Genomic DNA, 27,222 nt, shown 5'->3' with positions numbered 1-27,222 from the left:
AAGTGTACTGAAACATTTGCTGCCTCAGTCCCCTGTTATTCACAGCACCACCTGTGTGTCATTACCTCTTTGCTTTATTTAATACACCTTCTGTTTTAATTAGTAGGATGTTGAGCTTTTCTTTACTTCTGCAGTAGTGTTGAGCTTTTCTTTATTTCCCTCTTTTGCATGTTCATTGTCCATGACACAAAGAAAAGAACAGAGATAGCTCTGAAATGCACATCACAAAGTTTTAAATACTTTATTTAAAAATAAATCATATATCAGTTCTCTTTCACAGTGCAAATACATTCAGTAGTTTCATAATTATGTATATATGGTTCCCATAGCTACGATGCCTTTCCTGCATCTTCTTGTGGTCTGTTCAAATACAGGGATATGAATAGTGACAATAACTAAGATGAGTGTTTAAACTCTGTGGGCACACAAGCAGATGGAGTAGATTAAGTCTTTAAAAAGCAGCTTATTTGACAGAGGACTCAATAACCAGGTGAGGCCTTTAAAAAGGTTCTTTTTAAGCATGTTGTAGGTCATCCCACAACCAGCAGATACTGAGAGCACACATAGCAGCTCTGTGTTCCTTCTGAAGACACCCAGTTACAACACCCAAATCATCAGCCAGTTACAACACTCAAATCATCACCCAGTTAAAACACTCAAATCATCACCCAGTTACAACACTCAAATCATCACCCAGTTACAACACCCAAATCATCACCCAGTTACAACACCCAAATCATCACCCAGTTACAACACCCAAATCATGTATGGTCCCAAAACACTGACATCAGTAGTTATGTTGTGCTGCCAAATGTATGAGTGAAACAGAACTGGTAGACATTCAGCAGTGTTTTTTCTCTCTCTCTCTCTCCCTCTCCCTCTCCCTCTCCCTCTCTCTCTCTCCCTCTCCCTCTCCCTCTCCCTCTCCCTCTCCCTCTCCCTCTCCACTGCATTATGGTTGTTTTTCCTTCACTCTCTGTCTCCATCCCTCATAGTCTCTGTTGTGTATCACAGCCCAGGACCTCCACCCGCAGGGCGATGTCGTTTATCCAGCCCTTGGGGTGGACACGGAGGAGTCGTGCGAACAGCGGCGGCTCAAACATGTTTAGTTTCTCCTGGTTGTGATCATCACTGTTTCCTTCAAATACCTGGACATCAATATAAACACACAGACATGTGTGTGAGGCTTTGTAGATCATTCCATTAATATTTATTATGTTTTATAGTTTATGTACTGAATTATATATTAACATTCCATGACCATGAAATTTTATCAACTAAAAAAAGTATTTAAACATAACTTTGAAATCATTATCTGTAATGTAAAAGTGTGACTAATTACCTCATTTCTCTCTTACACACACACACCTTACACACACCCCACACACACCCCACACACCTTCTCTATTTGCGTCCCTTGCTCAGTGACAGGAGACCAGATCTGTCCATCATCACTAATGGAGATGGTGAACTCTGTCACCATCATTTGTGTGAGGACAGATCTCGCACCCTGCGTCAAAATACCAGTGATCCTCTTCACCACCTCAAAGTCCAACTGCAGCCACTCGTGAGGGTTATTACTCTAAATGAGAGCAAGAGAGAATCAGAAACAGAGGTTAAACAATAAATCTACTGTTGTAATGCAGTTCCATCAGTGTAATAGAAAATGGAATCTAGAAATCACCTGTAATAATGATACAAAATACATTTAGTTATCTAGATATCTAGATCACTTTGAGCCTCTGTCGACTTCTGGTTTTAAGTGCAAATTCTTCTGAGAGTTTTCTGTTTCACAAATTGGTTAATATCAGTACTTTCACGGGCATTTTCACACAAACCAATGCAACAAGCAGCAAATTGGCCAAGTTCTCTGAACTGCTGGCACAGGGCAAGAGATACGGTCATAACTCACATGCGGCTCAGAGAGCAACACAATGGCCTGAACGTCTTGTCCCCAGACAGACAGCTGGAGGAAATGCCTACAGTTGTACAATGGTGTTGAAACTGAGCAGCTGCCAGCCAAGTCTGATAAGCTTAATTCTTTCCCAACAGTAATGCGGAACATTTATTTGGTAGCACTGCAGCTACCACACCCAAACTCCGTCTCAGTGTTGAATAATTAAGCAGTTCTCAGCTAATGACATTTTTGTAAAAATGTGTATTATTCTGTAGTGTTATAGAATGTGTAACACTTGGATGGATGGATGGATGGATGGATGGATGGATGGATGGATGTTATATTGGGATCTGGTTAAGGAGGATGAATTGATGAACAAATGACAGACGCTGTCAGAATTTCAGGAGATCTGGAGCTTTGTGTTGATTGGAGGCACCTTGGGTCTCCAGGCATTGGCACGACCCTCCTGGTTGAGTCTGGACAGACCAGGACTCCATGAGAGCAACCAGGTCTTCAGGAAGGAGGAGGCCGTGATCCGACTGTTTGGAATCAGCTGCTGCTGCATGCCTAATGGAAGGAAGCAGCCTGCAAAACACACACACACACACACATACATGTATGCAAATGTGGCTGTGAGTTTCTGTGCATATGTTTGTGAGAATACATGGAGACATATATACACACATGTGTGTGTATGTGTGTGTGTGTTTGTTTTTGTGTTTACACACTGTTGAGATCACAGCCCAGGAGTTCAAATCTCAGAGTGGGTCGACCGCCATATGTTAACGGGTGAATACGGATGTACCGGCCGATGATCGGAGGAGCGAGTAAATTCTCTTTGACCCTGTACCCATCCATGTTTCCATTAAATTTCTAAGAAAAATAAATAAATGAGTGATAAAAATGTATATGTACTGGCAAATTCAAAATCTTTAATCACAGATCAATACATGTTTTGTATTACATGCAACAACACTATTTTGTTGAATGCCTGAAAATAATTCAGTATATGACTAATGCAATTTATAATTTCACTACAGCAAAGTGAAAGTGAGGTTGGTGGGAGGTGTTGAGATGAGGGGTGATGAGGCATCTATGTGTTGGGCTGAAGTGTTGGGTCTAGGTTTTATGCCTAGATGTTGGAAGAGGTGTTGGGTCTAGTTGTTGAGGTACATTCAGTTATTTTCGCTAAACTGCTGGATGTCGATGTGATGCTCACAAAACAATGCGGGACTTTTAGATACCTGGACGACATTTGAGGACTTTCAGGGAGACGGTCTCTATACTACTAGGGATAGACCTTCTCCATCCTGCTAGGGATGGATGGTCTCTATCGTACTAGGGAGGGACGGTCTCTATCCTACTAGGGAAGGCACTGCTCTTCTCTCCTGTACCATTAGTCTTATGTTGTCTTAGTTAATCGAAGACAGTACAGATGTCACACCTGGCTCCACCCCCACCTGATGTCTTTGTTTTGTATCCAATTTGGTTCAGTCTGCTACGCTTTATCGTTTATATATCTCTTACTAGTTTCAGATGTTCCTAGTATATATACCTCTTGTTTTCAGTCATTGTTTGTGGGTCTTTGGTTAAGTTCATGATTCTGGTTTGTACTTTGCTCTTGTTTGTGGTCTTTCTAATGTGGTTAATTTGAGGATTTGTTATTTTGTCCCTAGTTTGTTGTGTCTGTTGTATGTGCTACCTTTTTTCTTTGTGTGCACAATAATGTTGATTCATTTGCCTTATCTGTAGTTTCTTTTCCCCAGTCAGCTGTTAAGCAGTCTTGCGTGTTTTACTCTAGCTGTGTTTTCCTTGCATCTGTCTGGTTCTTCCATTCCTGGTTTGTGTTTCTTAATAGGGACTTTTCGTTTTCTTATATCAAGGTTGTTTAGAATCGTTTCTAATGTCTCATGATATTATATTGGTAAGGTGCTCATGGACAGTACTAGATCAATCCTACATTTAGGATTATCTCATTATAAATCTTGTTCAGCTCAGTGTTTGCATCTGCCTCCTAGTTGCTCCACATTACACCAGAACAGACCAATCAGCAGACAAAGAGGCTAATGACCCATTAACCTTGACCCATATCATTTGTCAAACTACAGGCTGATCTCAAACCTTCGCTTTATTTTCAAGACCTTATACAAAGCTGTAGCTCAGCAACTAAGCTCATACCTGAATCAGATCCAGATACATCAACTAAGGTCGTACCTGAATCAGATCCAGAAACATCAACTAAGCTCATACTTGAATCAGATCCAGAAACATCAACTAAGCTCATCCCTGAATCAGATCCAGAAACATCAACTAAGCTCATACCTGAATCAGATCTAGAAACATCGACTAAGCTCATCCCTGAATCAGATCCAGAAACATCAACTAAGCTCATCTCTGAATCAGATCCAGAAACATCAACTAATCTCATACCTGAATCAGATCCAGATACATCAACTAAGCTGATCCCTGAATCAGATCCACGTACATCAACTAAGCTCATCCCTGAATCAGATCCAGATACATCAACTAAGCTGATCCCTGAATCAGATCCAGATACATCAACTAAGCTGATCCCTGAATCAGATCCACGTACATCAACTAAGCTCATCCTTGAATCAGATCCAGATACATCAAGTCTTTCAGTCATGTTTAGGTTTAACCACAGTACCAAGAGCAACCACAGTTAGCCTCTGGCCAAACTCTCTGCTTATATTGCTTGATCTCAGTGTAGCATTTGACACCATAAATCACATTTTACTAGATATACTTGAAAACATTGTTGGGATTAGAGATGTAGCCATTTTCTTGTTTATATTTTATTTAGCCGGTTGCTCCTTCAGCATACACCAAGGTCACACCAAGATCAATTTTGTTCTTGGGCCCCTGCTTGTTTCCTTATCTGCTACCTCCAGACGACCTTTTGTGCAAACACTGTGCAAGTTTCTGCTGCTGATGATACTTAGTTCTGAGCCTCAGCTAAACCAGAGACCAAACATCAGCATAATATTGTAGAAGAACAGAGGAATATGTAAAGGGCATCAGACCCTAGTTGTTGAGAAACATTCTCTTACTTAATCCTGGCAAAGCAGAAGTTCTTCTGTGAAGGTGGTTTATGGAGTATGAGCTCCATAACCTTGAAGGACTTCAAATCACACCTTCAGTGTGACCTTACAGATCCTGCTGTAGTTATGAATCTCACGTCTCTAGAACTGCCTTCCTCCACCTCAGAAATGTTGCAAAGATTAGGAACATACTGGCTTCCCAGGGTGTAGAAAAGCTAATCCATGCATTTATGACTTCCAGATTAGACAGTAATGTCTTATTATCTGGCTGTAGTACTATGTGCTTAAACAAGGACCAACTAGTTCAAAATACAGCAGCCAGGACTATTACTAGAACTAGGAAGTTTGATCAAATTACTCCTATCTTAGCTAGATTACATTAGCTCCCAGTCAAATTTAATATTGATTATAAAATATGTCTAATGATCTACAAAGCACTGAACAGTCTTGCACCACAGTACATCCTAGTGCGCTATGACCCACCATGTCTGCTTAGATCAAAAGGTGCCTTGAATATGGAAAAGTATTTTCCTTTAACAGCTCCTATGGAATAACCTCCCTGTGTCGCGCCCAGCTCCTGGTTCCCTTCAGCCCCTCCTCTGTCTCTCTGTCATGGCTGTGTTTTGGTGTCCCATGTGCTAGTGTTTTCCATGTCAGTTTGGCCCCTCCTTTCTATCAGTAACTCCACCCTCTCGTTAGTGCACCCCCTGTTTCTAGTTTAGCCTTAGTTATTTAGTGTATTTAAACCCTATCCCCTTGTCTTGTTCAGGGCTGATCATTGTATTGTATGGAATCTGTCTTTGTGTGAGTTTGTCTGTTTATTGTATTTGAATGCTTGTTATCCCTGCCTGTTAATGTGAGTGTATTTCTATGTTTCAAGTTTAGTCTGCCTGGTCTTTCTTTTTTGTTTGTATGGATATTCGCATTGGCTTAATGACCCTGGACTGTAACCCTGCTCTGACTAAACCTCCACTAACCCTAACCCCTCTGAATAAACCTCCACTAACCCTAACCCTGCTCTGAATAAACCTCCCCTAACCCTGACCCTGCTCTGAATAAACCTCCACTAACATTAACCATAACCCTGCCCTGAATAAACCTCCACTAACCCTAACCCTGCTCTGAATAAACCTCCACTAACACTAACCATAACCCTGCTCTGAGTAAACCTCCACTAACCCTAACCCTGCTCTGAATAAACCTCCACTAACCCTAACCCTGTTCTGAATAAACCTCCACTAACCCTAACCCTGCTCTGAATAAACCTCCACTAACCCTAACCCTGTTCTGAATAAACCTCCACTAACCCTAACCCTGTTCTGAATAAACCTCCACTAACCCTAACCCTGTTCTGAATAAACCTCCACTAACCCTAACCCTGTTCTGAATAAACCTCCACTAACCCTAACCCTGTTCTGAATAAACCTCCACTAACCCTAACCCTGTTCTGAATAAACCTCCACTAACCCTAACCCTGTCCTGAATAAACCTCCACTAACCCTAACCCTGTTCTGAATAAACCTCCACTAACCCTAACCCTATCCCTGACTCTGTTTTGTCACTCAGGTTTTTTGGACTGAGAGGTGGAGTGCTGATGTTCCTTCATGTCCTTGTTACCTTCTGCTGCTCCCACCACCCATCTGCAGTGCACCCACTGTAACTGCAGGTGTAGGTCGTGGGTGTAGGTCGTGGGTGTAGGTCGTGGGTGTTGGTCGTGGGTGTAGACTCTAGGTGCTGTATGGTGCATTTGTGGGTGGACACTGGTCTTGGACCCTCACGTAAGCAGACTCGCTACTGATCCCTCGATAGGTCCTCCAGGTTTCCTTGTCCAGGCTGTAGCTGAGTGTGAAGATCACTGTGAATGCTTCACTCAGACCCCAGGTCTTGGCTCCCTGAGTGTGGATCCCATGCACCAACATGGGCCGCAGCAAATCCACCTAGGAGCCACACACACACACACACACACACACACACACACACACACACACACACACACACACACACACACGTGCCAGGGATGACATACGATAATGCAAAAGGTTGCTAGGTAGTAAAACTCCTTGTAATCCAAAACCCAGTGAGTGTCAGATTGTGAAAGCTGCTACATGCTCATGTTTTTTCAGGATATGTAACTAGTGCATTTCTTTTTCATCAGAGTATTGCTTTGGGACTCCAGATGCAAACACGTGTTTTAAAGTCGTTCCTCGCACAATAGTATCTTGCTTCCACTGGATTAGGCAACTGTTTACTGATATTTACTTAAGCAAAATTATGATCCATTGTTTATGTACTGCAAATTAATTAGAAACAAAGCATGACAAAACCACACTGGCAGATAGAAGTCTGTGTCTTAGGTGGCTGAGTCATTAATGCTGTTTTGAAGTGAGTGGACTGTTGTACCTGGATCCAAGAGTTCTGGCTGTTGCCAATCCAGGCATTTACAGATCCAGATAAGTGCAGCCTGGCTAACCGTGCCTCCCAGTTACCTGCCACAGAAATGCTGAAACATCAGACTTAATATATTCACTTATAAATGACTGCTGATCATTTAAATTTGTACTTAATATATATGTATAAGTCATATTAAATTGTACCATAATGGTCTGATTCAGTGATTTGATCATCATTTATCCACCCTGACTGCATTCCTAAAGGCTGGATGCATCCTGCAAGACAAAAGCAGTCGAAATATAACCAGACGAACACTGTGACATGGAGGCTCTACCTCTGCAGACTCCCACGCTTCATAATAGGCCCTCCTCCACCACCAATGGGCCCTCCTCCACCTCCAGCTCCACCCTAGTAGAACTTACCATCACTAAGACCTGACAATCATATATGGACTCAATAGAACATGCATATCTCAGTGAATGAAGTCTTCCCTATATGATGAAGTGAGTCCTGTTTAGTCAGTTTAGTCTGTTACTGCTATTTTGTATTTTTGCCTTTGTTGATTCATTCTGCTTATTATGGCTTTGATTCGTGATTTAGCCCCAGTGAAGATGCTTGTGCTTTCTCCTGCCATTCTGAACACAATGCTGCTCAAGATCATGACAAACCAATAGGATCAGACTACACATCTCATCAAGATCATGACAAACCAATAGGATCAGACTACACGTCTCATCAAGATCATGACAAACCAATAGGATCAGACTACACGTCTCATCAAGATCATGACAAACCAATAGGATCAGACTACACGTCTCATCGAGGTGCATGAAAAGATTTCCATGTGAGTTGATACATAGAACAAGTCAAACAGTAGCACAGCTCTTACGTGGGTTGTAAACGAGCAGTTTGGCCCTCATGCCGGACAGCTGGTGCTCTCCAACAGTGCACACCACCAACCAGGTGCCGACTGTAGCAGGCCTCATCTCCACGGTCCCAAACACACCTACAGCAGGAGACACAAGCATGGACGTAAGTGCTCTGGCAAATCAACATGAGAAGTAAAAAAAACTGTGAAATGCTCTGTAGTAGTGAGTTAATCCCCAGCATTAAACTCATTGAACACAACCACATGTGTGCAAATGGACACTATTCTATCACACTGTCGAACCCAGTGATGCCCGGTATGAGAAAATGTGACTAGGCAGTGTTGTCTAGGCAACATTACATAACATTTAATGTTGTCTTAGCAACACTTACCTCTCATGCCTAAATTCCATTCCAGTGATTCAGACTTTAATGCTGATAGAATTGCCTACAAATTAAGTCTAATGTTCATTCTAGTAGAGAGAAGTTTATATGTGTGTCAGGGCTCGGATGTGGCTCCCCTGGCCACCACAGGGGGGAGTTCTTGAGTCGGTTTTAGGCGGGGTTCCCGCAATCAGCAGTGATCTGTCACCGTTCCCTTCCTTAAGAAGGGCTGAGAGCAGGTGTGACAGATCACTGCTGAATCGTTTTGGTCTCCATGCCTCATGTTGCTCAGCCCTTTCTCTCTCTTGTTGGTTCCCGGTTGCGTTCATCGGTGTTTCGCCACCAATGTTGTTGTTTGTCTGCTCTCGTTATTTGAGCACTTAGCTCCTGCGCCGCTCCCTGCCCTTCCTCAAGTTTTCCCCCTGCTATTTTTTCCTATATGTTTCTGCTTTTGTTTGGGAAGGGTTTGTTGCCCCTGGAAATCCTGGCTACTCAAGGTAGGACCATAGGGCGTCAACAACAAAAAATTAATGAAATGAGAGAACTAATGAATGTGATGACGAGTTGCTTGCAGAGCCTCTCCATCTAGACGAGTAAAACTCCCCCTCCCGCGACCGAGGAGGAGAGGGTGCACATCGCTCTGCCCGAAGGAGACTCGGACAAGTGCAAGGGTTTCCTTGTTCAGTGTGGACTGTACTTCTCATACCACTTCAAGCTGAGTGACCAGGCGAAAGTGGCTTACGTTATGTCCCATCTTACCAGCAAAGCGCTTGATTGGGGCACAGCACTAGGCAACACGGTGGCTTGGTGGTTAGCACGTTTGCCTCTCAGCACTGGGGCCTTGGGTTCAAGTCCCTATCTGAGTGGAGTTTCCATGTTCTCCCTGTGTTTGCATGGGTTTCCTCCGGGATCTCCGGTTTCCTCCCACAGTCCAAAAACATAGAGGTTAGGTAAATTGGCAGTCCCTGACAAATTCTCCCTGAGTGTGTGTCTGTGTCTCTCTGTTCAATAAAAAAAGTAGTTTGTGTGTGTGTGCTTGTATGCCCAGTGGTGGATGGTGCTCTGCCACTAGGGTCTGTCCTCTCTCCCCTTCCTGCACCCCATTCAGTCCCCCAGGGGGCTGTGGCTTCCGGTAGAGAGTACGCAATTGGCTGCTGCTTCTTGCCGGTGTGTGTGTGATTGGTTGTCTGTGACTTGTATCTGTGTTAAATTGTAAAGCGCCTTGGGTATTCTGAAAGGCGCTATATAAATCGAACATTCATTCATTCATTCAGCACTGCTCACAAGTGAGATGGCGCTATTAACGGACTATGCTGCGTTCATTGCAGAATAAACAGATGTCTTCTACCACCTACGACAGGTGCGTGTGTGTGATCAGAGCTCATTAAAGATGCAACAGGGTAATTGCTCCGCCGCGGAGTACCTGCTGGAATTCAGGACTTCAGGACTCTGGCTGCAGGCACTGGATGGAACGACACGTTGGTGGGTGTGTTCTTGACAAGGAGGCCGCTTACCCAAGTGGTGACAGAGCTCGGGTGAGTAACTCCTTGACTGGAAACTTGCTGACTATTCGTGCATTGGTTTCTTATAAGGGCTGTTCTGTGGGGGTTTTTGCCCTAGTGGACTCGGGAGCCTCGGGCAACGTGATGGGGCAGAGCCTGGCGGAACGTCTGGCCGTACCTCTGAAAGCGTTGGAGAAACTGAGGCGTGTGCAGGCACTGGACGGCCAGCCTGTGAGCCGGGGTGTAATACATTATTGCACAGCATACCACAGGAAACACCGAACACATATCATTTTATATTCTGCAACATGCGTCACCCCGTCAAGTTATGGCTTCCCTGGCTTTGTTTGCACAACCCAGTTATCAAATGGTTCACGGGTCGCATCCTCAGATTGTCAACACCCTATATATGCGAACACTGCAAAACCTCAGTCAGGGTTATGACCACTAGTGTGGAAAGCCCCAAAATAGCGAACCTCCAAGCAATTCCCAGTCAGTACCGGGACCTCGCGTAAGTTTCAGTGCTACCAAGGCAGCCCAGCTTCCGCCTCATCACCCATGGGACTGCATTATCATCCTCAAAGACGGAGCTACACCCCGAGAGGGCGAATCTATCCCCTCTCCCAAGAAGAGGAGAAGGTGATGAGCCAATACGTCAGGGAGGCTTTAGCGCAGGGCTATATCACTCCTTCCACCTCGCCTACCTCAGCCAGCGTCTTCTTTGTTAAGAAGAAAAATGGTGGTCTGAGGCCATGCGAAGATTACCAAGGGCTCAATTCCCTATTGGCGAACTACTCCTACCAGCTTCCGCTGGTGCCTTCGGCGCTAGAGCAGTTGCGGGCAGCGAGAGTATTCACCAAACTCGATCTGTGCAGTGCCTACAATCTCATCCACATCAGAGAGGGGGCGAACGCTACAGCTAACCCACATCGTCAGTGCCCCCTCATCCTAAGTATGTTCCACCGGCTCACCGTACGGCTCTAATCAGCAGGGCACTTGTCTCTAGGCACAGGGCATCCCGGTTCTACCCGAACATCACGGCTGCTGGGGGTACGCTACTGGTGGCCAGGTATGCACCGGGACGTCCTGCGTCACGTGGCCTCCTGCCCGGAGTGTGCGAGGAGCAAAGTGCCGTACACTCCTCCTGCAAGTAAGCTACTCCCTTTACCCATCTCAAAGTAGCCATGGACTCACACTGCAGATCTCTCAGAAGGAAACACCACTATTTTAACAGTAATCAACAGATTCTCTAAAATGGTGCGTTTTATAGCGATGCCGGGGTTGCCTACAGCTTGGGAGATGGCGGACGCTTTGTTTCGAGAGGTGTTCCATCAGTTTGGTTTTTCGGAAGACATAGTGTCGGACAGAGGTCCCCAGTTCACCTCTTGGGTATGGAGGGAATTTCTCACTAAGCTGAACATAACGGTCAGTCTTACCTCAGGCTATCACCCTCAGGTGAACGGGCAGGTGGAAATAGCAAACTAAGAACTGGGGAAATTTCTGCGCGCTTATTGTAGCGACTATCCAGATACCTGGAGCTTGCTGCTTACCTGGGCGGAGTAAACGCAGAACTCTCTAGTCCAGTTGAGCATGTGGAGGACACCATTTGAGTGTGTGCTGGGACGCCAACCATCTCTATCCGTGGAAAGCTGCCTCATCGGACCAGCCCGTTATGGAGGACTGGTGCAAGGGGAGCTGGCCAACCGCTACGTAGGCCTTTATGTAATATCCAAACCCATTAAGCCTTTTACATATAAGATCTGCTTGCCAGGGGACCGCAGACTGTCCAGGGCCTTCCATGTCTCTGCCTTGAAGCCTGTCCAGGAAGGTCCCTTGAGTGCGGAGGCGAGAACGGGCCCGCCTCTGCCACTGTCGAACGGTCCTGCATACCATGCTGGACTCAAGGCGCAGGGGTAAGACCTTCCGGTACCTTGTGGACTCCATAGACTACAGTCTCTGTCTCCTGCTGCCTCTGTCCCCACATCACAGTTTCCCACACATTTGCTGTGGAGTTTATTATTTTTTATGCGTTGTGCTCTTCTGCCTCTCCTCTCTGTTCTCTCCTTTATTTTTCCCTCACATTTATTGAGTATTTCTGTTCTTACACTCTGTGTTGTGGGCAGAGTTGATGAATGATGAATGTTTCAGTGGAAATGCATGTTCATTTACCTGGATAAAGGTTGAAGATCCCCATGCGGTGGTCCTGGTCTTTCCCAACACTGAACGGTATTCCGTGGAAGTGCACAGCATGGAATTCTCCTCTGCCTCCCACGTTCAGCAGATGCCATCTAGATGTGTGGTGTTGGGCCACCACCAGGCCAGGCAGGGTCTCCGCAACATACCCATTTATTGCTGTGCAGATATGGCAACGGAACAAGGACCAGTAAAAGAGTTGGGATAAAAGCAAGAGGTAGAGATAGTATGAGATAGTTTGGGATAGTATGCTTTATCTGGAAATCTTGAAAATTAGTTTGAGATGCCTCAGGGAACTGGTTTTGAACAATCATCAGATCTTATGTGGATGGTTTTATTATATATTAACAGTTTAAATGCATTTCTGTTTATGCAAACACATGAATACAAGACAAACTAATATATATATTATTATGTATATATATCACCTGATTAGTGAAAGAGAGCATTTGAAATATGGCAAAAATTGCACAGAAAGCAAGATATTCTCTAAGGATTAGCAGGGATAATAAGGATTAGCAGTTTAAGGCGTTAGATTAATAGCACTATAGGAGTGGTCAGTGGATATATGTCCATTATCTACAATTTCTGACTGGACAGATTATTTTGCATATCTTACCAGATCCAGCATAGAAACATACCAAGCTGATAACATACTGAACAGTGGTAATTAGATTTACTATTACTTTTTCAATATTTTACTCTACCAGCAAATCTGTTGCTGCTATCGAACCAGGGATCGTCTGCTTTGGTCTGGCAGGGCGGGGTGCAGAACGTCCTAACGTTGTAATCGAGGTACCAGCTCTTCCTCTCATCGAAGACAGTGAAGAGGAGGAAGAGGTCATGAACGCCGGGCTGCAGTAGAGAGCGAGGTGCCAGCGTCCCAGGGCGACAGATCAGCACAGGTCCAATTAGACCAGAGTGCCTGTCCTTCTCCTGAGGGAGAGAGTGATATGTAATTACACGTCTTCTATTTGATCCAGTGAGGTCATCTGAACTACTTAAAGTCCATTTAACAGATTTAATAATGTTAAGAAACACTTTTCTTGATAAACACTAGTTGTTTTTTATTTAATACAAATGTTTTTTGTATTTTGTTTTTTTCTCATAAAGAACCTAAAGTGAATGACTGAAGGTATTCTATACTTAGTCTGATACATCAGTGTAACATCAATGTGATGTTGAATATGCAGAGATATATGTACCATGTTTACGGTGGAGTAATAAGCTCCAGCTTTGCAGTCAAAGTCTTTGGATGATGGTCCTTGTCGTTTACTGATTCTCCAGTTGTACACTCTCTCCTGTCCAGGAGGGACTGGATCCCCAGGCATTGGCCCGTCTTGGAGCTGCTCCCTCGGGCCTCCGGCTGGGCCAGATGCCCCCATGGTCTTATCATACACTCCATGCAAGTGCAGTGAGTATGGCCGGGAGGCTAGGTTCTTAAACACCACCTGCCAGACGGCAAATGGGAGCCATCATGACATGTTACAGTGCTGAACACATTTATTACTGTCCCAACTAAAACTAAGATGTGATTCATTCAGTGTAACTATAAACTAGATCAACTTTACATATATTATCACATTATACTGCAGTGTGGTGTCCCTCTGGGGTTTCAATACCCTGTCTGGCCTGAAGAAGTCAAAGTAAAATGCGATGAGGACTTACAGTGAGAACATCATTGACCTCAGCTTTGATCACAGGGCCCATAATCCCCAGGTGCTCATCCAGCTCACCACGCTTCACTGGATTCTGGAATTCTTTGTCGTGGTATGCCCGGAAAACTACTTTCCTGTAGGATGGGAAGTATTTCCTCATCCCTCTCCTCATCTCACTACAGGGTATAATAATGCAGTCACATTTAAGTACTGACATGCAATCAATTCAGTTTCACATTCACGTCCACTGTAAATTTAAAATTTAGTACTTTGCAGTAGTCATTGAGTTCTGGCCCCACCTCACACTTATGAGCTGGTGAGATTTTTTTATCCCATAATCCCACAAAATTTCCTCTGCTGCAATGTAATAACTACGGAATTTCGATTCGGTAGACCGGATACCGATTTCGTTACCAAAATCGAAACTCAGTGTGGATTCATTCCCTTCATTGTCATAATCATCATATTCCATGGACATCTTGGGATATGTTTGCTTATCTGAAGAATTTGGTAGGGAAAAGTGGGATTCTCCATCAGGCTGCAGTTCTGGGTCTTTGTGTGCATATTTGTGAGGATATCCGCTTCCTGCCAGCTTGTCCATCTCAGCAGCTGAGTCTTTTAGAACATCGTTGTCTTTCAGGACGTTGTTTGAACCTGCAACCTCAGTCTCGTCTTTTCTGACACTCCACGCCTCCCTCCGACTCTTCTCAGTCAAATTAGGCTTGTATTTCAGTACAGTATCAGAGTCACTAGTATCATGTAAATGTTTACTGATGTCAGAGGTCTTATTCCACCCTGGCCTTTGAATAAATTTCTTGAAAAGGTCAGTAGATAAATTGTTCCCTAGACTTGAGCCTTCAGTTTCTTCTCCATCTGGGAATTTCTCTTCTTCAGTTTGGGTTGTTATCGGTATGAGAGTTTGAGCTTGTTCCACCATGACTGCTTCAGTTGTTTCAGTCTCTGTCTTGTCTGACCATTCCATATCTGTCCTGTGGGAAGGAGGGAGAGGAAGAGTAGTCTGTGCTTCTGGAACATTATCTATTGAAGAGAATCTCTTCTGGCGATCTGGGGAGCTTTTGCTTTTCTCCATGTCCAGTTGATCCAGAATGTCCTGTGGAATTCCGCCCTGTGAGAGAACATTGAGATCCTCTGCTTCCTCCACCGGAACATATTTTATCTCACACACAAGTGCGTTCTTTCTCCAGTCACTCTCCAAGGACTGCTGGGTCAGGTTCCTATGGCTAGCCAGCGGGTCTGTTTGGGTTCTGTTTCTTGCTGTTTTTTTGCACACCCGAACAGCCATGATTCGATTTCTTTGTCTGACACCCCGTGGGACTTGGAAGTTCTGTTCAATGTAGTCCTCAAAGTCATCTTCATATTCCTCACTGTCCACCAGGGGGAGCACTCTCTCGCAGTTAAACACTGAGTAACGTGCACTCATACCCTGCTTCTTCATGGCTGGGTCAAATGCACTAATCTCCCATTCACCTAGAAAAAAGATTTTTAAAATCATAATTATAATTATAATAATCTGTAATCAGACTTATCATTAGAAGGAAACAGGTAAAACATAGTTTTAATCTTTGTTGCTGAAGCGAATGAGGATCATTTTCAATGTTCAATTTGGGATCATTCTATGATTTTATTCAGACAGACCAAATACTGATCTAAAATTTTCATTCTTTTTCTTTTAAGGCAGTTTAAACACTAACATGCCTGTCAGCAAATAATAGCTAGCAACAATCCGTTTTTTTTTTTATTAGCATGAAGCCAGTTGTTGATTACTAATGCTGTGGTTGCACTATTTCTGTAATGGTCAGGTTGCATCCTTACCCTCAGTCTCCATCTCGATGGTAACGGTGCCTCCGGTCATTGGGAAGAGAGTGAGAACCGTGCCATAGACTTTGTCCCTCTCAAATGGGTTACCCGTGAAATACACTGACAAGAAGTCATTCTGCATGCCAACACTAGCTACGTGCCAGAGTGTGACATCACCAAGACACACCTTAAATTGCAGACTGTTGTACATTAAACCATTCACACCTGCAGCAAAGGAAAGAGAGGGAGAGAGTTGAAATGCATGATTTTAAAACTAGGAAGAAAAATTATTATGGAAAACCTCCTTTTGACTTTGAAAGACATTTCCATGTATGGTTTATGCAGTGATTCTTACATACAGTGGGGAAAATAAGTATTTAGTCAGTCACCAATTGTGCAAGTTCTCCCACTTAAAAAGATGAGAGGCCGGTAATTGACATCATAGGTAGACAACAACTATGAGAGACAAAATGTGAAAAAATAATTGACAAAATCATTTTGTCTGACTTTTAAAGAATTTATTTGCAAATAATGGTGGAAAATAAGTATTTGGTCAATAACAAAAGTTCATCTCAATACTTCGTTGTATATCCTCTGTTGGCAATGACAGAGGTCAAACATTTTCTGTAAGTCTTCACAAGGTTGGCACACACTGTTGCTGGTATGTTGGCCCATTCCTCCATGCAGATCTCCTCTAGAGCAGTGATGTTTTGGGGCTGTCGGCGGGCAACACGGACTTTTAACTCCCTCCAAAGGTTTTCGATGGGGTTGAGATCGGGAGACTGGCTAGGCCACTCCAGGACTTTGAAATGTTTCTTACGAAGCCACTCCTTTGTTACCCTGGCAGTGTGCTTGGGATCATTGTCATGCTGAGAGACCCAGCCACGTTTCATCTTCATTGCCCTTGCTGATGGAAGGAGGTTTGCACCCAAAATCTCACAATACATGGCCCCATTCATTCTTTCATGTACACGGACCAGTCGTCCTGGTCCCTTTGCAGAGAAACAGCCCCAAAACATGATGTTGCCACCCCCATGCTTGACAGTTGGTATGGTGTTCTTTGGATGCAACTCAGCATTCACTGTCCTCCAAACACGATGAGTTGTGTTTTTACCAAATAGTTCTACTTTGCTTTCATCTGACCATATGACATTCTCCCAATACTCGGTTTCTGGTGTCCTCCGACAGCTCTTTCGTCTTCACCATAGTGGAGTTTGGAGTGTGACTGTTTGAGGTTGTGGGCAGGTGTTTTTTATACTGTTAACGACTTCAAACAGGTGCCATTAATACAGGTAATGAGTGGGGGAAAGAGGAGCCTCTTAAAAAAGAAGTTACAGGTCGGTGACAGCCAGAAATCTTGCTTGTTTGTAGGTGACCAAATACTTATTTTCCACCATTATTTGCAAATAAATTCTTTAAAAGTCAGACAAAATGATTTTCTCAATTTTTTTCCACATTTTGTCTCTCATAGTTGAGGTCTACCTATGATGTCAATTACAGGCCTCTCTCATCTTTTTAAGTGGGAGAACTTGCACAATTGGTGACTGACTAAATACTTATTATCCCCACTGTAACTCATCTGCACAACATGTTTACCATAATTGGTTAGGGTTAGTATAATATAATTGGTTAGGGTTAAGCTCATATATAATTTAATTGGTTAGGCTCATCTATGCAACAAAGGAGCCCCACAGTGTGACAAAACTGATAAACAGTACATGTATGTGCACAACAATACTTACTGTACATGACATTAGAGTTGTACACAATGGGATCGTTGCGATCTTCATTGTGCTTCTGAAAATTCTCTTCATTGTACCAGCTTTTATTTTCATCAAACACTGAGAATATGAGGTGTCTTTCTCTGTCTGATGTTACCTGAAAATGAAACAAGCCTACTATCAATTCATCCACCTGCCTGTCTGTCTGTCCACCCATCCATCTGCTAAATCTATCAATACATTAATTCATCAAAACCTAACCCCCTTTTCTAACACTTCTTTGAAGCCACAGGAAATAGATAAAGATGATGGTGCTAAAGCCCAGTCCAGTACACTGTGGCATGTCTGGCATGTGGGTCTAGTTAAAACAGTAATTCAAAATGTCTTACCACTTTCCCTCGCAGGTCCAAACTCTGAGATTTGCAGATGATCAGGGGTCCCACCAGCCCAGATGCCATATCCCTCTCTGGATCCAGCGTGCTGTGGTACAAGCGGGTCAGGCAGCGAGGATCTGCCTCGGCCGGGGCATCTTCTGCCGTCAGCTTCCACAGGTACATCATGATCTCCCCCGGAGGAACAGCTAGAGAGCGCAGATCCACCTGCTTCTCTTCACGACACACAGGCACAACATTCCCACAATATTCCCAGAGGTCTAGGAGCTGTTTAGCATGTATTTACTTTTTATCCAACCTGGATATTCCAGGTAATATACTGGAATAAATATTCATGGATTGCTGATGTGGTCTAAAGTTTAGAGACATGGGCTTGGGCACCAAAGGGTGACAGATCAAGCCTCACAACCAGTAGAAACCTTGGCTGAAGTGTCCTGGAGCAATTAACATAAACCCCCAGCTGCTCCCCGTCAGCCCATTCAAGTGGCAGCCCACTGACCTAATGTGTGTGTTCACTCTGGATGGGTTAATGCACAGAAGTATTTCCCTAGAGGGATTAATAAAAGCTCTTCTCTTCTTAATAAACCCGTTTCATTGTCTTATAATTCTTGCTAGATTATGTTCTTGGCTTCTGTGGACTCAATAAGTTGCAGTACGTATATAATTCAGCTGCTGGGGTTCCCAGCCCTACCAGAGCCCTTCATCTTCACCTTCTCTCTCTCCATATGTTCAGAGAACAGGCTGGTTGCACAGCGGCCTTACATCTGGAACACTATCTTCTTACAGATCTATTCTTGCATCTCCATCTCTTCATTCAGTAAACTACTGAAAATGCATCTGCCAAATTGCTTTTCCTCATACTCAGCCCATGACTAAGTACCTTGTAACTGCATATACAACATTGATTCCAGATATACTCATGTAATTATCTCTTTGTGACTGGCCCCTCTCATGCACATGCATTACACTGCCCCACTCTTATTCGCACACATATTCCACTGCCTCACTCTTATTCACACACATATTCCACTACCCCACTCTTATTCACACACATATTCCACTGCCCCACTCTTATTCACACACATATTCCACAGCCCCCTTCTCAGTCACCCACACATATTCCACATTCCTAACCCTAACCCACATGGTAATGTCTCTGCTAATCTCACCTTTACTTCTCTTCTTCACTGGCTGGACACTTGTGAGGCCGTTCGGGTAAATGTTGAACGGTCGATTGGCCATGTTTTTGAATACAATCTGCAGAAGCAATACAGCATTAAAGCATTAAAGCAATACAGCATTAAAACACTACGGCCAAATATGTGAGGGCCAAATTACTCTCAAACCCTGGTACCTAACTCAAATCCATAACCCTAACCCCAATCCATAACCATAGCTCATAACTCAAACCCATAAAAGACATTCAGTTGTTAAACGAGTGAAACCAGATTTGTGGTCTTACCTGGATCTGGTCGTCCACCTCTCCCCTGAGCTCTGGACCAATCAGCACGCTGCCCTTGTTCTTACGCACAGTGAAGGTCTTGTCTGTGTACTCCACATACGCCACCTTCTTATACACCTTCCTCAAACGCTTCCCCAAATCACTCGACCCCAGAGGTCTGAAACAGAAAAACACAGAAGTCCTGATTACACACTGACACACACAAATACACATACATGCACACACTCAGAGATACACAAACACACATGTAAAATACGCTTCCTTTGCTTGTGTGAGTTACTCAGAGGAACTTGAAGTAACACAAATGACTCCAGATAATTTACGTAAGGTCCAGTTGCTGGGCAGAGTGGTGCGGTCCTACCGGCTGCTTCCAGGGTTGTAGTCCCAGGAGATCTCCTCCGCACTGATGTAATGGACCCACACTTTGGGTCTCCGGCCGCTGGACCTCAGAATCGACGCTGGCCCACCGGGCCGGAGTACAATGGTAGAAAAAAGGTCGTCCTTTGGGTAATCTTCATCACTTTCTCCATCCTTGTCTTCACCCTCCGCCCATTTGACATTTCGCTTGTCGGGCAGTTGTGCAGACTCGGGACAGTTGTCCACGGTGAAGACAGCACTCATACCAGCTGAACACAAACACCACAGGAATATTAGAACAAATACCACTGGAATATTAGAACAAACCCCACAGGAATGACCTCTGACCTTGCTGATGTGAATGGATCCTGCAAGATATCAGAAATGTTCCCTCAGTATATAGCTTCATCATTGCCATGGTGAAGGTCATGGGGGTTATCTCCAAGGTAACCTGTCTGTGGTTCATGACCTTTAGGGTGTGGTCCTGGAACTGAATGGTGTGTATGTCTGGGGTAGAGCCCAGGCCAATCAAGTGCCAGGAAACCTCAGGACTTTTCAGACACAACTTCAGACCTGTACAGACAGTGATGGGACAACAATAATAATCACAGTAATTAAAGTCAGCAATGATGCAGATTTTATAGATTCTATATATATATACTGCTCAAAAAAATAAAGGGAACACTAAAATAACACATCCTAGATCTCAATTAATAAAAATCTTTGAAATCAGTTGAAAATCTCTCATTTCTACCTGATGTCTGTTCCATTTGCACAAGAGCAGATGAAATTGATTCACAATCAGTGTTGCTTCCTATCTGAACACGAAGTGTGGATGACTTGGAGTTACATTGTGTTTAAGTGTTCCCTTTATTTTTTATATATATATAAACGGATATTTCTTGAGGAAAGTAATCCTGACAGATGATTTGTTCTTTTGACATTGCATCCATGTTGGTGTGTATAAGTTGATTCTGAAGGGCTAGATGTTCATGGACCTGGTAGAGTGGAGTTGACGTATCCGTTGATGGTGTGGAACTGTGACCAGTTGGATGATTTCCTGGGTTTGTCTGGTCTGTTTGCCTCTCTGTACCAACTCTTACTCTCATCGAACACAGCAAACAGCAGCACAAACTCGGGAACCCTCTGCCGTGAGTCCTCCGTCAGAGTACCTAACACATGTCAAAGGCCAGACAGGCACCATTACGTGAGTCTTTGTGGCATAAGGATCAGTGGCATAGAGGCCTACAGGGAGAAAGCCGAATATACTTTCAATGCTGACATTTTTTAGATAAGACTGTTTACATTTTTCTATGTACGATGGATGGATTCAAATGCATAGCTCCAATGCCAGAGAGTCTGACAGAGACTGTCACTCATTAATGTAAAAGGTATCCTGGCTGCTGTGTGCTGGGGAGCCAGATTATCGGTCTGGTGGTCAGAGCACACCCGTATCATCTATAGGACCTGGGTTCAAGACTACAGGACTAGAAATTCTTTTGAGGATTAGGAATTCTTAGAGGTTTTGCATATTTGAAAATCCAATTCCACCAGACCTGGTTTGCAGATCAGGAAAGCCCCGATGAGTCCAGAGTTGAAGTCTCGTAGGATGTCCACCTGTGATGAGTAGGAGTAGGTGAGGCAGTCTGGGTCCGATGTGGTTGGCCCACTGCTGGGAGGAATGTCCCAGACGTACTTATAGTAGCCACCAGGGGGCACTGCATCATCTCCCCTCTCCTGGACTGAACTGGAGTCCTCATACCCAGCACCTGGAAGGAACAGGTTGAGGTTAATTCTGATTAACCTTCATACATACATGCATACATATGACAGCTATTCCATTGTATGACAGCCATTCAATTCCAGTGTCAGTTGAATTTCAATACAAGTACACCTCATTCTACTTAATGTGAAATGTGGCATCCATCCTTAAAATTTCTAAGTGAGCAGTTTATGACAACATGTTCAACAGCAGACATTGGGGACAACAGAGCTGCAGACTGGCAGAGGGCGAAATCATGTCTCTACTGACCGGAATGACCATCAACTTATTCAAATGTCATCAACTCCAGGATGACATCAAGTGGCCTACAGAAAGAATGTAAAATGGCAGCTGGGGCACAGTAAGAACAGTCAGAAACAGGCTATAGGCAGGTTTTCAAGAGGCAGGGCACCTTGAGGCTGCTCGTGGCAGGATTCTTAGAAGCAGGGCTCAAATCATGTAAAGCTAGACAAAAAGCAAAGAAGAGCCAGGCTGAAGTTTCCAAAGACCATAAGGATTGGACCATAGAGGACAGGAGTATGGTGATCTTCTCTGATGAGTCCAATTTTCAGTTTTGACCAACACCTGGTCATCTAATGGTTAGACTGTGACCTGGAGAGACGTACAAGCCCAGTGTTTCTCAGTGTGAAATTTGGTGGAGGATCGGTGATCATCTGGAGATGCTTCAGCAAGGCTGGAACCAGGCAGGTTCATCTTTGTGAAGAACGCATGAATCAAGCCACATACATTTCTTTCATGGAAGAAAACGTGTTTCCTTCTGCTCTAGAGATGTTCTGAGGACTGGTTGTTCCAGCAGGAGATTTCAGCTGTTAGTTTCCACTGTGAGGAACATAGTGAGGAAATGGAGCACCACAGGCACAGTTCTAGTTAAGGCCAAAAGTGGCAGGACAAGAAAAATCTCAGATAGGCAGAGAAGAATGGTGAGAACAGTCATAGTGAACTCACAGACCAGCTCCGAGACCTACAACATCTTGTTGCAGATGGAGTCACTGTGCATCGTTCAACTATTCAGTGCACTTTGCACAAGGAGAAACCTTTTCTGCTCACACAACACACATGCTTGCGGTATACTAAAGCACATTTGGATACGCCAGGTTCATTTTGGAATAAGGTGCTGTGGACTGATCAAACTAAAGGTGAGTTATTTGAACATAACAAGGGGTGGTTTGCATGATGCAAAAAGAACACAGCATTCCAAGACAAACACTTGCTACCCACAGTAAAATGTCGTAGCGGCTCCATCATGCTGTAGAGCAGTGCAGATACTGGGAATCTCGTTAAATTTGAAGGTCACATGGACTACAGTCAATATCATCAGATTCTTGAGAACAATGTTCAAGAATCAGTGACAAAGTAGAAGTTGCTCCGGGGCTAGATACTTCAACAAGACCATGACCCTAAACACTGCTCAACATCTCCTGAGGCATTCATGTAGAGGAACAAGCACAATGTTCTGGACTGGCCATCTCAGTCCCCAGACCTGAATATTATTGAAAGTCTGTGGTGTGAATTAAAGTGGGCTGTCCATGCTCGGAAACCATCAAACCAGACTGAACTGGAGATGTAAAGAAGAATGGTCTGTTTTGAGGCTGTTATTTCTGCAAAAGGAGAGTTTAATAATTTTTATGTAATTTTTCTGTTGGGGTGCCCAAGTTTATACACCTGCTAATTTTGCTTTATTAATTATTGCATTTTCTGTAAATCCTATAAACTTCATTTGACTTCCCAGATATAACTGTGTTTGTCTGCTATATGATATATTTAACTTGTCACGGTGAGGCGGCCCCCTACCGGCCGCCTCCGTCCACAGCGGCTGTTGTTGTTGTTGTCTGGTGACGTCATGTGCGTCCCTCAGGTGGGCGGAGCCCGTGATCCGTCTCACCTGAGGGTCGTTTGTTTGCCTATATATGTCTTGTCTTTGTACCAGTTGACCGCTGGTCATTATATCCTTAATTTGGAGATATTGCAAGGGTTTTAGGTTTGCACACTTTCTATTAAACCATCCTTTTTCCCTGAGACTTGGCGTGATCGCTTCCTTTTAGTTGCTCACCCCTGCCCGTCACATAACTGAAATTTCTGATCTGAACAACCAATGATTTATAAAGGAAATGTATAGTTGTTTATTCATTAGTTATGCTCTTACTACTGCTGGCAAACCAAATGGTTTGGTATTATGATACCATACAGTACGGCTAATTCAGAGTATATAAAGATAAAGTCCATGTCATCCATTCATTTTTCCAAAGGGATAAGCTTCTGCCTTTTAAGTTACATTTCTCATTTGAAAAGTGAGCCAGCAAATTACAGTTCCTCATTAAGGTCCTGGAATATGATATGTAACTGAAGTCCTGTGATGTCAGTAATGCGTTACTCTAATCTTACCACTTTTTTCAGTAACGAGTAATAGAACGAGTTACTATTTCCAGTGCAGTAATCAGATTAAAGTTACTTATCCAAGTAACTGTGTGTTACTATTTTTATTTTCCTTAGTGAAAATATATATTTTTGCTTTCTTCTTGGCTCAGTTATACTTTTACGTCTGACCGTAGCGCTCAATGCACCCTGTGAGAGTGCGAGCGCGTTCACATCATTCTGTGCAGTGTTCTCCGTAATGATATGTGGTAGTGTAAAGAAACACCCCTCAAAAACAGGGGAAGGAACATTTACCTGACGAATTTTCATGTTGCATTGTGTTTCAGGTTTGAAAAGTGCTGGAATTTTAGCTAAAGTACTTTAAAATGCTTGAACTTGTAATTGTATTTTGTTTCACAACAAATAGCTGTGACTGAACAGTTCACTTGTATTACGTTTACAAATACATTTACAAATACCACACAGCTACACAAACGTAATGTCAGGAGATACATTATTACTGTTAAAAATGCACTTCCAATAAACTGAGTATTGGAAAAACTAATTTTGCTGCTGAATGTAACTACTAAAGTAACTTGTAATCTAACATAGTTACTTTTAAAATCAAGTAATCAGTAATGTAACTAGGTTACTTTTTGAAGGAGTAATCAGTAATCGGATTACTTTTCCAAGGTAACTAAACCATCACTCCTGAAGTCATATACTGATCTCATAACATTCAGCTCATAAAGCTCCTGGTGTAATCACATTCCCAGAGTGCTATGTCACAAGCTTGTGAGAGTAACCACCATGAGCCCAAAAGCTTCAGGTTCAGTTTCTAGGAGTAGGTCCAGTCATACAAAATAAAAGATTTTAACATACATCAAACAAACAGTCATCATACATCAGAATGAATACCATCAATGTGCACCACTAAACTGATGATTAATCCTTTAACTACTACCGCCAGGATCTTTGTGGAAGTGTAAAATAAAAGAGAACTGTAGAATTATGAACTAGGGGTCAAGAACTGAGAAACAATGGCATATGTCAGTTATACAAACATTCATTCTGTCTAACAAAATGAATGTTTGAAGTAATCAAAGTGTTCTGATCAGTTCTATTGTGGACAGCTCATCTGTAGTCAGTTCTATTGTGGTCAGCTCAACTGGAGAATGTGTCACCTTCAGACTGTTTCCAGTAGGGCACACCAATTGGTGAGATGCTAAGAGGTTGTGAGACGAAGTTCTTAAAGTGGACCACCACTCTGTCATTGACTGCTGCCCTGATTGTAGGGCCCTGAATTCCTGCAAAATAAACAAGCAAAGAAACAAAAATAATTCCCAACAGTCCTAAACATTTACAACTTTCAGCACAAATATACTAGTGATTCAACTACTTGGACACCTATGCTGTAGTTCAAACTCTCGTTCAAAAGTGAAGAATTCAACCTGTGAAACCAATGAAGGAGTATATTTTGGCAGCTGGCACGAAGAAGTATAAAACTGGAGTGTGACCCCTCGCTAACAGTGGACAGGCACAAATAAACTATGAGATAGACAAGATTTTAAAAATGTAATGCTCTGTACTGACCAGCCCATGGAGGTTTTGTTTTGCGAACACTAAACGTGGAGTCTGTGAATTCCACATAGACCGCCTTTGTGTACCTCTGGACACCAGATGCAAATCTCCTGTGGAAAAAAAGATTAAATATGCAGTCATTGCTCAACCCCATGCGAAAACAACAACAAAAACAAAATAATATGCAAAATAACCTTGCATTGTCTTGTAAGACATTGAAATATTGATTTACTTTAAAAACATTCTGGGTAAAAGGCATGACACATAACACTAATATGCTTCACCTTAAAACAGTGTTCAAATCAGATCAAGTCAAAAGCAAATTAGGTTCAGAAACTAGAATAAAGGCCTTGCCCCTTGACCCTGTGTGTGAAGAGCGTGTGGATGCCGGTTCGGGGAGGGCAGTACCTCTGATTAGCAGCTGGATCACTGACGTCTGTGTGCAGGTAGTCCCAGCTTATCTCCACAGCAGCAATGAAGAACTCCTGCGTCTTTGCCACCACACAGGGAGCCCACAAACATTCTGTAAGGAAGAGGATGATCAGAAGATGCTTCATCACTAGAGACTCTAGAAACCCGCGTACAGCAGAAACATCCACGGCAGTAATCTTTCTCTGAACAAACTTCCCCTGTGAACGTCCTGTTCTGATGCTGAGAAGTTACTAATGAACACAGAGGAAGCGTGTGCTTTTAAAGTGAGGGGGGGCGGCGCTGATTCAAGGGAAGAGGAAAAGGAGATAAAATACATGGAGGTGGAAAGAGAGGAGCGAGAGGGAGAAGTGATTATGATGATGACATACATGTAAGACTAAAGAAGTCTATTAGAGAATAATAAGGAAGGAAGGGAGGTGTGAGAGAGAATGAGAGAGTGAGAGAGATTGAGAGTGAGAGAGAGTGAGAAAGAGTGAGAGAGTGTGAGAGTGAGTGAGAGAGAGAGAGAGATTGAGAGAGGACTAAGCAGTTTCTGCCATAGTTGCTTCCAATTAAAAATGATAAAATACATTTTTACCAAATTTATCAAGGTTATGCAGTGTTATCTGAGATTTAAAATGATTGTAATCTGTGAATGTTGTAAATAACAAACATGTAATGACTGTCCTATTTATTCTACTTAATGGGGGATTATTGAAAATGTAGAGAATCTGACATACATACGTTTATAAATGCACTTTCATCCTGACACTATTCACCCAAACTACAGGTTTCAGTGTCCCAGCCATGAAGAAGCAGCAAATCTGAAGTGACATGCAATACAAGATACAAAACAGAGTTTGTCCCTCACAACATGACATGCAGTGCGGTGCCTATGTGAAGAACTCGAGGTGCCACAGTGGAGTTATTTTGGGCACATGTATCCTTGCATTTGTCACATCATGTGCATCACAAACAACAACTACCTGGGTGATAGAGTCCAAAACCAGAAGCAATCATGGCAATGTTTGACATACACTACATACCGTATGCTGAATACTGTATTGTATGTCATGAATACTGGTTCCCATAGTAGTATATTGTACAGTATTATGGAAAACATGAGTCAGGTTAATGTATGAAGGTTTCACACACTTCTGCCACTGTTGCAGATAGTTCTAGTCATGCACTGGAATATTTGGACTGAATAGTATGGCATTCAAGTGTCTTTTGCATACTGGAAACAACACATTTTGGTTGTACATTGCATATGCTACATTGTTTAGGGGCTCAACCATTAAGCAAGTAATATAGAGTAGGCCGAACACAGACCGAACACAGACTGAACTAAGCTTCTTGCTAACATTGATGCAAGCACTGTGCATGTTGAA

At 43.2% G+C, this 27,222-nt stretch overlaps 1 protein-coding gene and 1 long non-coding RNA gene across 2 annotated transcripts; both read right to left on the bottom strand.

Annotated features, from left to right (window-relative positions):
* Positions 1-227: 227 nt before the first annotated feature.
* f8 (coagulation factor VIII, procoagulant component) lies at positions 228-26,089 on the bottom strand. Its single transcript, XM_076988440.1, has 25 exons — positions 25,829-26,089; positions 25,433-25,530; positions 25,024-25,146; positions 21,261-21,473; positions 20,703-20,876; positions 20,053-20,277; positions 19,709-19,973; positions 19,348-19,504; positions 19,055-19,142; positions 17,883-18,100; positions 17,515-17,650; positions 15,788-15,997; positions 14,254-15,442; positions 13,965-14,130; positions 13,502-13,747; positions 13,004-13,232; positions 12,273-12,455; positions 8,240-8,356; positions 7,554-7,625; positions 7,360-7,445; positions 6,738-6,896; positions 2,626-2,770; positions 2,334-2,482; positions 1,400-1,582; positions 228-1,148 (listed from the first exon to the last, which is right to left on the bottom strand). Exons 1-25 carry the CDS (start codon positions 25,975-25,977, stop codon positions 990-992), a joined length of 5,139 nt encoding a protein of 1,712 aa, XP_076844555.1. The 5' UTR covers positions 25,978-26,089; the 3' UTR covers positions 228-989.
* LOC143489420 (uncharacterized) lies at positions 5,596-6,731 on the bottom strand. The gene is made up of 2 exons (XR_013124672.1): positions 5,957-6,731; positions 5,596-5,926 (listed from the first exon to the last, which is right to left on the bottom strand). It is a non-coding gene; the product is annotated as an uncharacterized LOC143489420 (long non-coding RNA).
* Positions 26,090-27,222: the final 1,133 nt, after the last annotated feature.

This window comes from Brachyhypopomus gauderio, chromosome 2, assembly GCF_052324685.1.
Source record: "Brachyhypopomus gauderio isolate BG-103 chromosome 2, BGAUD_0.2, whole genome shotgun sequence".
NCBI lineage: Eukaryota > Metazoa > Chordata > Actinopteri > Gymnotiformes > Hypopomidae > Brachyhypopomus > Brachyhypopomus gauderio.
This window is presented reverse-complemented; position numbering and strand designations above follow the sequence as displayed.